The sequence below is a fragment of the Mus caroli genome, chromosome 6 (assembly GCF_900094665.2).
Source record: "Mus caroli chromosome 6, CAROLI_EIJ_v1.1, whole genome shotgun sequence".
In the NCBI taxonomy this organism is placed as follows: Eukaryota; Metazoa; Chordata; class Mammalia; order Rodentia; family Muridae; genus Mus; species Mus caroli.
Window position 1 is genome coordinate 141,017,669 of NC_034575.1, and position 12,227 is coordinate 141,029,895.

Here is a 12,227-nt window from a genome sequence, read left to right on the forward strand (position 1 = left end):
TCCTTTGGAATATAGGTTTAATTATCATTTATATTTTACTTTTTTGCATATTCATTTCATAGAACAAACTTGTTTATAAAACTAAAAATAAGGGACCAAAAAAATCAGATTACTTTGTCATAGGTACTTTTCATTAAACATTTGTCAGTCTCAGCTCTTGATGATTTACATGTAAATCAAAGAGAAGAATTAGGTTTTAATTTGGTGTTAGAGGTCAAAATCCCTCTCCATGTCTCTCTGTCCCTTTCCTTCCTGTAAGAGTTCTTGTTGTATTGCTTGCTCCTTGTCTTTGTGGGCATTTTGAGTGTTAGTAAGGAAAGACTCGTTATGTTTTCTCTTCATCAGTCAGTAGTTTTGTGTTTACTAGAAAGGCTAATTAATTAGATCTTGGATTTCTATGTTAATAGGTGATACATAAGTTCTAAGACACTGTAGTTAGTGTTCAGGTAAAACCTAAAATTCAAGAACGCCTGGCCTGACATTCTTTGGTGTGATTTCAGGTGAGGAGCTAGTAGCTTTGAGACAATGAAAGCATGTGACCTATTTGAATCTGTAGTTACAAGAAGAAGATAACCACATTTTAGTCCAACAAGTTGATAAGCTTAATGCATTTGGTTAGGAGCATTGCTTTGACACTGCAGAGGTGATTTTAGAAAAGGCAATATGGGAGCCAGGTGTGTGTAGGTACATCTTGTATCCCAGCACATAGGAGGCAGAGGCGGGCAGATGTAGTCTACTTAGTTCCAGGACATCTAGAGCTACATACTGAGACCCCCATCTCAAGTGGGGGCTGAGGAAATCACAAAAGGGGGCTGGAGAGCTGGCTCAGCCTTTAAAGGCAAGGCTCTTAAGCACCGCAGCAGCAAAGGCAAATGGGCTGCACCTGTTTCAGCTGGCCCTTCCTTTACTGTAGCCTGTGAGAGCTGAGCTTTTCCTTCCTTTACTGTAGCCTGTGAGAGCTGAGCTTTACTTTCCTTACTGTAGCCTGTGAGAGCTGAGNTTACTGTAGCCTGTGAGAGCTGAGCTTTACTTTCCTTACTGTAGCCTGTGAGAGCTGAGCTTTTCCTTCCTTTACTGTAGCCTGTGAAAGCTGAGCTTTTTGAAGGAGGTTAACTTGTACTTAGAATAATGGATTAAAATTTGCATTTTATTTACATACACATTTGATCTGTTATCTTAAAGTTATCCTCTTGACCTCCCTATTTTCTGCTTATCTTGTGAGATATAAGTAGATGAAGTGAGTGGGCTGGGCCTGAATATCATCAAGCTGTCTTTGTTCTTTCTCAGAAGTATAAGTTTGAAGCTCACTTAATACATTTGTGCAGTATCCTCTTCCAGTGACTGCATACATTTTAAAGCAATGTGATGAACTGGCTTTGGCATTAATATACATACATAGTTTGCCAGTCATTATTATGCTGTTAATAGTATACGTTTTATAAAATGCTATCAGGATCTGGGGAGTGGTGATGCACACCTTTAATCCTAGTGCTTGGGAGGCCGAGGCACGAGGATCACAGTATGTTCCAGGACAGCCAGAGCTACTAGGAGGAACAAATGAAACAAACAAGCCCAAAACAAAAACCCAAAGCAACAACAAAAGAATTAGCACAAGAATGCAGGCGTTCCTTAGCTGCTGTCAATCCATTCCTGACTGTATGAAGGGACAGCTGACCTCAAAGTGGGGTCAGTGCACAGTGATGAGCTAAAATTGTAAAAATAAAACAAAAAAATAAAAAAAAATAAAGCAGCCTTTCTTCCTACAGAGCAAGACAGCATGCAGTTGTCTGTCAGTCATTTGTTAATATCACAAGGCTTAGAGTGGGGAACTCGGAATGATTTCCAGTTCGTAGTATTCTATTCGGATATTAGCTAATTCTTCAGTTGGGGACATGTCAGAAGCCATTGATGAAGTTTTCAAGATTGCGAGCTTGTCTCTACTTTTGTTAGAAGGTTCTTTGCTTTGACAATGACTTTAGTTAATTTGTTTCTTACCCTCATCCCAGTTTATTCATAAGAGCCCACTGTATAAGTCTTACTATAACTTTAAATTTAAGGGATGTCAATCATTGTTCATTTTCTATTCAGTAAAACACAAGAAGTTGATTGGTTGGCATTTAGGCAAAACAAAAGCAGAAGAAAATGAAGACCTTTTATTGGAATGGTTTTAGTTTTGTACATGGTAGGTAGGAAAGTCTGTACTACTGTCCTCTGATTGATTGGCTCTAAACAAGAGCCCTTCTACTCTCACTAACGCAGAACTTGTTATTTTAGTGATGCAGAAGATTTTTCCCATGGGTTTTATTTTAACATTTAATACAAATTTGACTTGTTAGGAGGTTTATAGAGATTTCTTAGTCCCTTCTTGCTTGGCTGAGACAGATCTGGCCTCAGTGAAGCTGTCCTTGTGGTACTGCAGATGTAGCTCAGTTGGTAACTGCTGACCTAGTATATACAAAGCCTTGGGTGCCATCCTCAGCGTTGAGTAAATGGGTGTGCCGGTACTGTAATCCCTGTACTTGGAAGGTAGAAACAAAGAGGACAGGGAATTCAGGGTCATTCTTGGGTAGGTTTTAGGCTCTTCCCCCCCCCCCCCCCCCCCAGTCCCTATTAAAGAAATAACAGAAACAAACAGAATCTTGTCTTCGAAACATTCCTGATGAAACAAGCAGAAATAGGTACCTAATCATATAAACAGTTTGCTTATAAAAATCAATATATTCATACACATATATACCTTTGCTTACCTGCTTGGAGTACCACCATACCTTTAAAATAAAAGCCATGTTTATAGAGTATTGAGTTTAAATATCTACAAATACAGATATAGACCTAACTCTTTCTAACCATGCACCTGGTACCTAGAGTCTCTCCAATTGACAAAGTTTGTGCTCTATCCCACCTCACCTGCTCATTCATCAGTCTGTCTTACTTTCTTACTTTATCTTCACTGAGTTACAGACCTGCGTGGTTTCCATCCCCAAGTTCTTTACAGTGTAGTGTGTTTAGAGCTCAGCGTGCACTGAAGTGTACTGTGTCAGTCTTAGCATAGCAAGCTGGGAGTGGTGATGTGGAATAGCATTGCAGCCATTGGGAAACTGAAGTGTAGGATATCTGTTGCCTGAGAAATTCAAGGTAACCTAGGTAACATAGTGGAAACCTGCCTTTAAAAACAAGTTTTAAGCATGCTACTTGGAGAATTTGATAGGTGTCTGCCCCTATAAGCTGAAGGCCCTTAAGTACAGAACAGTTCTACCATCCTGGAGAGAGCCTCCTCCTGTTCTTGAGAAGAGTACACTAATCCTGAATTGATTTACTCTAGACTACTGTGTGTGAGAGTGAGCGTCCAGCAGGACTCTAGCCAGATGCAATGGTGCATGTCTGTAATCCTAGCTCGCAGGAGACTGAGGCATGATGTGCTGTCTATGTAGTGAGTGACAGGGCAGCCAGGGCTACAGAGCAAGACCCTGTTTTAAAACCCAACAAACAGTCCCCTGTGTTTCTTAGTTATTAAGGAGCACTGACTGAGATTGCTGGATGTTTGTTTTCAGTGTTTATTTTTACTGCCTGACAGTGTCACAGTTTCTGGTGTACGGCGCTCCTTCCTTCTCCAGTATTCTCTTGTGCTGAGCCCTTTCTTCCCAGCATCCCTCTCTTCTCTTTCTGTGTGTACCTGTGTGTGACCCACTGGTTTTCATGAGTTGTTTGCATGAGCCTTTTCAGACGCATGCGTTAGGCCCACCGTATTTTAGTCATACCTGGGTGAGAATGTTAAATGCCATGTTTCCCCTTTGTAGAAATGCTCTTGCAGCCCTTCCTCTCCTGTCACTGTGCTTGTGTTCTGTGTAGCAGATCCTCCATTTCTCTCCTAGCATTTGATTACTTCCCATGTGCCACGGGGGCTCTTCTGTCCCTCCCCAGGCTCGGGCACACATAGCTGTTGCCAGTCCCTGCTCTTACAGTGAGAGTGATGTGTGCTGGCCTGGCCTGGAGGTGGGTATTTCCTCGCTCACATCCTCTTGCCATGCTCTGTGTAAGACAGGCAGCATTTTCTGCAGAATTCCTGTGAGCTTTCCTCACTGCTGTTTCTCCATGTCTAAGAGCTGAGCAGGTTGAAGAGCTGGGCTGGAAAGGGTCCGGCTCTCAAATAGGTGACTTTTCTTTTCATTTGTAGTAAGAGAAGGTCAAGACATGTGTCTTGTTTTAATTATATAGCCTTGTTTAGTTTGTTTTTGGCTTTAAAGTGCTTTAATAAATGGAAGACTAGTTTTCTTGCATTGAGATTTGACCAGTTTAACTGGATTTTTCCTACAGTGGTGAGGGCTTCAAACCGTAGTAAATATCAAAAATATTTTTGAAAATTCAAATTCACCCATTATTTGCTTTGTGTTGTGTGTCACTGGTGCAATTATTTAAAGATAATAAAAATCAATGCTAGCCTTTAAGCTAATCATTTTTTTTAAAGGTTAAGGATGCCCTGAGAATCTGGATGATCTAGAAGCCCCTCCTTGGGAAGTGAGTGTGCACATAAGATTCTAGGGTGTATTTTCATTATCTGTTCACCTTTGAGACCTCAAGGAGAAATTCTTGTCTTTAGGAATTATTTATTAAGAGTAATGGACATTATTAATACTGGGAAATATTTTAAAAAATTAAACTCACTGGGAAAAGAAATAACATGTTCTGTTGCTAGGAGAATATTTTCCAATGCTGTAATTTGATTTTTCTGGCACCCTAAAGATCATAAGGCCTCTTTAATTTTACGTTTGTTGCAGAATCTTAAATTTAAGGTTGAGTTCCACTTTGTAATAAATTGAAAAAGAATAGTTAATGCAGATTTTTTAAAAAATTTCTTTCCTTTAAAGCTTTGTGTCTTGTACAATGTGAGTTTGCCAAATTTTCTTCATCTGCTACAGCTTAGGTATGCCATTGCTGCTGCCATGTGGCGGCGCCCCGTGCTTCTTAAACGCACTGACTGGAGCTTTGTCGCCTCACTTGTTCACATGCACGGAGCCTGGTAACAGCCCCATCTGTATTTTGTTAGCTTCATTTTCTTATCTTTAGATTTCATTATAAACTCAACATAGCTTTTAAACATAAAGGCCAGTGTTAATGAGTTAACGCTACTACAAAAGTCACTGCTAAAACTTTTCATGTTGAAACAGATTTTAACTTTTCTTAAAATGATTTATGTTTTAGTTAAATTATGTGTATAAGCGGGACTGTTTTTACCTGCTATTTTAACTGTATTTGCCAAATTCTAAATATACTTTTGAAAATGGAAGCTTTTATTTATGTTGCAAAAGTAAGCTTCGGGACTGGGCTGTGTATTTTTATTGGCACTTAACTATTAAAATGAGCTCTACAAGAAGTTGTGCTTAAAGAGCCAAAGTCATCAACAGCTGCACGTAAAAGTCACCTGTTAGGTGTTCGGGTGCTTCAATTATGGACATGGTAAATGTTGTATTCTGTTCTTTGAATGCTCGTGGAGGCATAGGTATGTTCTGGATCATTCTATTTAGTTTTGCTTGTTGACAATTTCCTAGAGAATACTCCTAGTATTCTTTTTTAAGAATAACATTTTTCTCTTCAGAAACGCTCATTGTAAAGAAGTTTTAAAAGAAAGGGAAGAAAAGTTTAAAGGAAAGTCACTAGTCTACCACTGCAATAAATGAGATGAACATTTTGTTTTGGTTTATTTCAATTCACCTTTGCCCTATATTCTCTTTTCTTAGACATATTTTAATAAATTGCAACACAGTATACTAGCTGATTCAATATCCATTTTGTAACTTTATCTTTTAGACTCCTAATTTTGAAAGCTGTTGAGTGCTTTGTCTCAGTCCAGGGCTTGTCGTGAGACTTTGTCCGCAGCTTGTCACTGCCAGCCTTGTCCGGATGCCCTTGTGTTGCTCGCTGAAATCCTCCAGTGATGGGTGCTTGTCAAGCAGTCGTAGGCTTGCAGCAGCCACAGGGATTGCAGTGATTTATTCTTAGGAACATTTAAGGTCCCTTACCATTCACTGTAACAAGATGTGTCCAGTTTTACAAACTGGAATATACTTTGATCATTGCTCCTTTCCCCAATACAGTGTTTAGGGTCAACCCCAGGCCTGGTGCCTGCTAGGCCTGCTAGGCCGCATCCCAGCCCAGGCTGCTCCCAGCTCCTGGCCTGCCGTCCTTACACAGTTTTAGAATGGAATCCAGTTGCTCTCTAAAGAGCTTCACATTTACCACAGCAGCTCCTGGTCATAAGCTCTTGTCTTTCTTGGTGGATTAACTATAACTAAGCTCATATACTTCTGGATTAAATATCCAGATCTCTATTAAGACAGTAAAATTAAGACACTGCTTTCTTTGAGAAACGCCCCTGTAACTGCAGCACACGGCTTACAGGACAGGATGACCACATTGTTGTTACACAATCTCTCAGCCTGACCAACTTGAGACGGACTCTCGCAGCCATGGCCACTCTGTGTCCACTGCAGCTGGAGTTCCATGGGGCACACACGTCCTTGGTGTGCACAGTGACATACATTAGTTTTTAAAAAAATCAGTATCACTTCTGTGTTTTATCATAGAATACATTCAACTTACATATTTACATGTAATCCCACGGTAATGAGCACTTAAACATTAAACATTTCTAAGTAACAGTAATCACTTGTAAAAGGTGGACAGAGTTGTCTTCACACACACAACACACACACACACACACACACACACACAGAGCGAGAGAGAGAGAGAGACAGACACACACACACAGAGCGAGAGAGAGACAGACAGACACACACACACACACACAGAGACAGAGAGAGAGAGACAGACAGACAGACACACACACACAGAGCGAGAGCGAGAGAGAGAGAGAGAGAGAGAGAGAGAGAGAGATACACACATACATTTGAATGGAATTTTAATTTAACTCACGTAATGCCCCTAAGACATGGAAACCGCAGTTGTGAGGTTGAACCTTTACAAACTTAAGACTTTGATAGCAACTCACTTCTCAACACTGGTGATAGCATCACATTGGTCACCACGTTTACTGTCAGAAGCACAGAATTCATGGTTTCCGAGTTTGTTTCCTACGTTAGCTAAGCTTGCTAGTGTGTAGTTTGTCATAGGCGATGTCTTGTTAAGATAGGCTGTTAACGATTCACAGTTATTTCTAATATGAGTTTTTAAGTTATTGATGCCCCCATGTGGTGAAAAACGTATCTTTCCTCTGTTAGAACTTGGAAATGACTATATTTTCGTTTTAATAAAAGTGGATAATAATGTTTTTGAAATGCTGTTGATCAAGGGACATAATTTGAATTTTGTAAAGCTCATTGCCATAAAATTCACAGCCTCCCCTGTGTTGTCTCAGAAGTGCATGTAACCAAGCACGCCATTGAGACAAAAGAGACATAAATGAGACTGAGTTACAGAGAGCATAGGGCTTTTCTGATCATGTATGTGATGTCTTATTTGCTTTGTTTCTGTGTCTCACATAGGTGACGTACAGTTCATTGATTATGAGTATTCTGGATACAACTACNTGGCATATGATATTGGAAATCATTTCAATGAATTTGCAGGTAAGATCCATGCTTCACTGTTGCGGTCGTCTGCCAACACTGACACTCTAGAGCCGTTCAGGGCCGAGTCCCTGGGCAGGAGCAGCATGTGCTGCCCACTACTTGACCCTCTGGCTTTGTTTACTTGTTCCTGGAGAAGAGAGCCTTTGCCTTATTGCCATCAGAAAATACTGCACTAGAGGGGGAGAATCTTGGAGAATTATGGCGTGTGACCTGGGTTTTGATCCCGTGCAGGCCTTTGCTCTGTGTGCCCATCGCAGGTATCTCTAGCACAACAAGCCACATGGTTCTTGAAATGCTTTTTAACAAGACACACACATTTTTTTATGGTTTTGTTTTGATTGCTACAGATTTCATCTTAATGCTGCATCCCTCTCTTCTGCTCCATGTGCACATCCAAATACTACCTAACAGGTGTTAAGACCATAACAGCTTCCTCCTTCATAGCAAGAACAGCATGCATGTCATGAAGGGTGAACTCAGCCTACACAAACTCATTGCTGCCTATGAGTTAACGCCAGTTTAAATTTGATTGCTATTTAAAAGCTGAGCATTTTTACCTCTTGAATTTCATTTTACAATTACTTCTAAAACTTGAGATTTTTAAAATGTAAGTGGAATATATAATTAACACTATATTTAGGATTTTCTTTTTTGTTTGTTTGTTTTTTGTTTTTTTTTTTGAGACAGGGTTTCTCTGTATAGCCCTGGCTGTCCTGGAACTCACTTTGTAGACCAGGCTGGCCTCGAACTCAGAAATCCACTTGCCTCTGCCTCCCAAGTGCTGGGATTAAAGCATGTGCCACCATTGCCCGGCTTAGGATTTTCTTAAAAGTAAAGATCAGAAAATAATTTGGGTGTTTTATTCCTAGTTAGGATATTGTATCACTGAACTTAGGCTTGTAGCAGATTCCCGTCTTTTTATATTTATATAATTGGGGTCTAGGCTAATAAATGAAGTTGGTGGAAGTTTTGATTCTAGTTACTTAGTTCTATCAAATTTACCACACATATATGATACATATGCGTGCACCACAGCCCATGCGTGTGCAGGAATGAGTCTGTGTAGATAAGAGTTCACCCTTTTGTGTCGTCCACAATGGTCTTAGACCTTCTGTGGGAAAAGCTGAATTAACACCTGAATGTTGGAATACAAGGGAGGAAGGGAGCATTAAGATGAGATTGCTATCTGTAAGATAGCAATCTCTGGAAGGAGAAGCAAAAGCTGTAACATGAAAGAGCCAGGTTTGGAATATTTATGAAGAACCCCAAGTGTCAGGCAAGAGTAGCAGAAACATGTAGGGTTGGTCATCAGACTGTGGTCATGGCCCACCTTTCTTTCTTCTCTTCTTCATCACCCCTTCCTTTGGAAAAGATGGAAGTAGAAAATGGCAGAGTTGGGGATATATGGGCATACAGCTGGACATGGTGTTTGTTTTCCTTTGTGGGGTGGACCTAGGAGGACTAGACATGGAGAGTGTTGTAGTGCACTGCGTGAAACTGCCAAATAATCAATAAAAATACGTTTATCCTGTGTGTTATCAAAAGCTGTTAGGATGTGGTGCTCTTGGCTCTGCTCTCCCTTTACTGCTTGAAAATCATCAGAGGCACTCACTCCCATGTAGACGGGGCTTCTGCTGAGGACTGCTCAGTGGAAGCAGTGACGTCACCAGCTTCCTACGATGAGCAGCAGCTCGTCAGAGTGCAGGTCCACTGTGGAATAGAAAAGGAATCGCCAGCAGGAGTGAGAGGCTGCATGGCTTCTCTGTGGGAAACGTGGTGGCAGTACATAAGCACGTGCAGGGTGTTTCTCAGGCGGCTGTTTCTCCTCAGGTGTCAGCGATGTAGACTATAGTCTCTATCCTGATCGAGAGCTCCAGGGCCAGTGGCTGCGCTCTTACCTTGAAGCTTACAAGGANTATAAGGGCTTTGGCAGTGATGTCACTGAGAAGGAAGTGGAGACACTCTTCATCCAAGTCAATCAGTTTGCGTTGGTAAGTCTACATGAAGTCAGCGAGACGCTCTGAGTGTCGCTAACCAGCTGCTCGTCACCTGGCAAACCAAGTTTTAGTTTGTAAATTTTGTTGAAAATAGTGAAGAATGTGGTTGCTTACAGTTTGCCTCGTTAATTTCCTTGTTTTAAGGACACAATTTGTTGTTGCTTTACCCACTTATATATCTGTACCTGAGTTTACTTTGAAAATATTTAGTTATCTTCTGAGAATATTGTCGTTCATTAGCACAGCTTACAGCTGATGTGTTAAGACATTACTGAGTATTAGGTCAGTTCTTTCAGCTACTTTATACATTTCAAATATGATTTTATGAAATTGGCTTTGGGAGCATTGGCCATCTTTTCAGATATCCTACAGTGATGGCCCACAACTAGACTGTTGATGTTCTTAGGTTCAGGCACTGATTCTCCAGAGACCCTGGCAGCGCAGTGCACGTGAGTGGCCGTGTAGATGTGACAGCTGCTGTCTGATGTCGCATGGTCGAGCTGCTGGGCACAGTACTCACTTCCAGAAAGAAGTGGACTTAACAGACTTCATGCAGCATTCACATGCTGTAGATTCTAGGATTGTATCTGAACACAGTCCATTAGCCAGATGCTAGGTGCTTACTGCTGCTCTAGCTTAGGAATATTGGAAGTAAAGTTCTTCAGAATGCTTGTAATTTAGAATGACCGGATGACTTGTCTTGTCTTGTCTTGTCTTGTCTTTTCTTTTCTTTTCTTTTCTTTTCTTTTCTTTTCTTTTCTTTTCTTTTCTTTTCTTTTCTTTTCTTGTAAAAGTTAACACCCATCTTTACAATTTTTAGTGAAGTATAATTACGAATAAACTTAAATGTGACTTAAGGGGAAAACCTCACAGTGGTATAGGCTTACAGTACCAGCTATTGGGAAGCAGACACAGATCTATCTAGATCTTAACGCCAGCCTGGCCACACAGCAAGGAAAACCAGCCTAGACTATATGAGACCCTATTTCAAACAAGTAAACCAAGCTTACTGCAAACAAGCATCCTGACCTCAGTGTATGACTCGAGCCCATAGCCTTGTCATAGCCTTGTGTGTCAGGCCTCGGGGGCTGCGGTTGCAGGTGTACTTGGCCATGCTGGCTCTCGCAGACAGTCACACGTGTCACTTTTATGAGGACGGCAGAGATGGCGCAGCAAGCACGCTGACTTGTAACCATGAGGACCTGTGTTTAGCCCCCCAACATCTACGTAAAAGTGGGCATGACAGACCTGTCGTTCCAGTCCTAGCTGAGTGGCCTTCTGACCAGCCAACCAGTTCAGTTGGTCAGATAGCTCCTGTCTCAACAAATGGCTCAGCAGATAAAGTGCTAGCTGTGTAAACAGTAGGATCCACAGCGCCCAGTGTAAAGAGCTAGGTAGGTATGATAGCCCTCCTCTAAGTTCAGTGCAGGGATTCCCAGAACAGCCTGAGTAGCTAGGCTAGTTCAGCTCTGGGTCAAGAGAGAGACCCTGCCTCTGTGTATAAGGTGGAGAGAGAACAGGGAAGATGCCCTTTCATACACATGCACCTCTGATACATATCCCTACATACAAGCATTCACATAGACACACATGCAAAAATATAGGGTGGAACGTGATAGTGTGTCCATGTGCACACAGGTGCATACGGCCCCACATCATTTATGCACTCTGATAGAAAAAGATAAAGAGCATCAAAGTAAACAGTGCTGTGTGTGTGTGTGTGTGTACCACATGTGGGATTCTGAGAACAACTTGGAGGTGTGAGTGTTCTCACCACCATGTGAGGATCAGGCATTGAACCTGTGTCCTTAGGCTTCATGGCAAAACGTTTATTCACTGAGCCATCTCACTGGCTGAAGAACTGTTCTATTAATATTACCCCTTTAGCATTTTCTTTAAGTTTAAGTGCAGTTTTCTAGTATATAGTACGTTCACTATATTCTGAGGTCTGATACCAACTTCTGGTTGTTCATAAATAAAATTAGTTAGTTGTTGAATCTCTCTTCTCTTATCACAGTTCTACTGATCTCTTATGTGACGTCTGTCCATTTCATTTCTGGAAATGTCTTGTTGCATTGGGGCTTGCTTTCTGTTTGCAGAAACTGTGGTAGGATTTTTACACAGGTGTGCACAGGCATGTGCAGGTGCAAGCTCCAATTCCCTTTACGACTCTCTGCTAGCTGCTGTTTAACTAGTTTGCTCTCCTTAAAGTAACTCTGTTTTCCTCTTGTGGAGCACTGAGGTGTTTGAGTGAATGAGTAATTCCCCCACTCTTTTCCCATTAAGGTCTTTGTCCAGCTTTTTTGTCAAGGCTACACTTCCTAATAGTGCCATTCCCCGTGGGACACACAGTTACACAAATGAGTCTATGGGAGCCAAGCCTATTCAAACCACCACAGTGGCCAAACCCAAGAATAAGGTTGACCTTCAGAGTAAGGCTAGAAACAACCGTCTTAAGATTTTAAATGTATTTTGAAGTACTGTACTTAACGTTAGTAATCCACCTGTAGAATATATAAGATTTTTTTTATCCTAAGGGTGAGGGAAGTAGAAATCAATACCAATGCTTCATTTGGGCCTGGTAGGACTTTACGGTATTTTGACTCTCCCTCTCCCTCTCCCTCTCCCTCTCCCTCTCCCTCTC

The 12,227-nt window shown here is 41.3% G+C and overlaps 1 protein-coding gene across 3 annotated transcripts in view; it reads left to right on the plus strand.

The window, feature by feature from the left end:
* Etnk1 (ethanolamine kinase 1) overlaps positions 1 to 12,227 on the plus strand; it is a 65,255-nt gene that overhangs the window by 19,638 nt on the left and 33,390 nt on the right. For all 3 annotated transcript variants that reach the window (XM_021165073.2, XM_021165075.2, XM_021165074.2), the window contains exons 5-6: positions 7,500 to 7,583; positions 9,417 to 9,577. In XM_021165073.2, the coding sequence (XP_021020732.1) occupies positions 7,500 to 7,583; positions 9,417 to 9,577 (245 nt within the window). The remainder of the gene's footprint in view (positions 1 to 7,499; positions 7,584 to 9,416; positions 9,578 to 12,227) is intronic.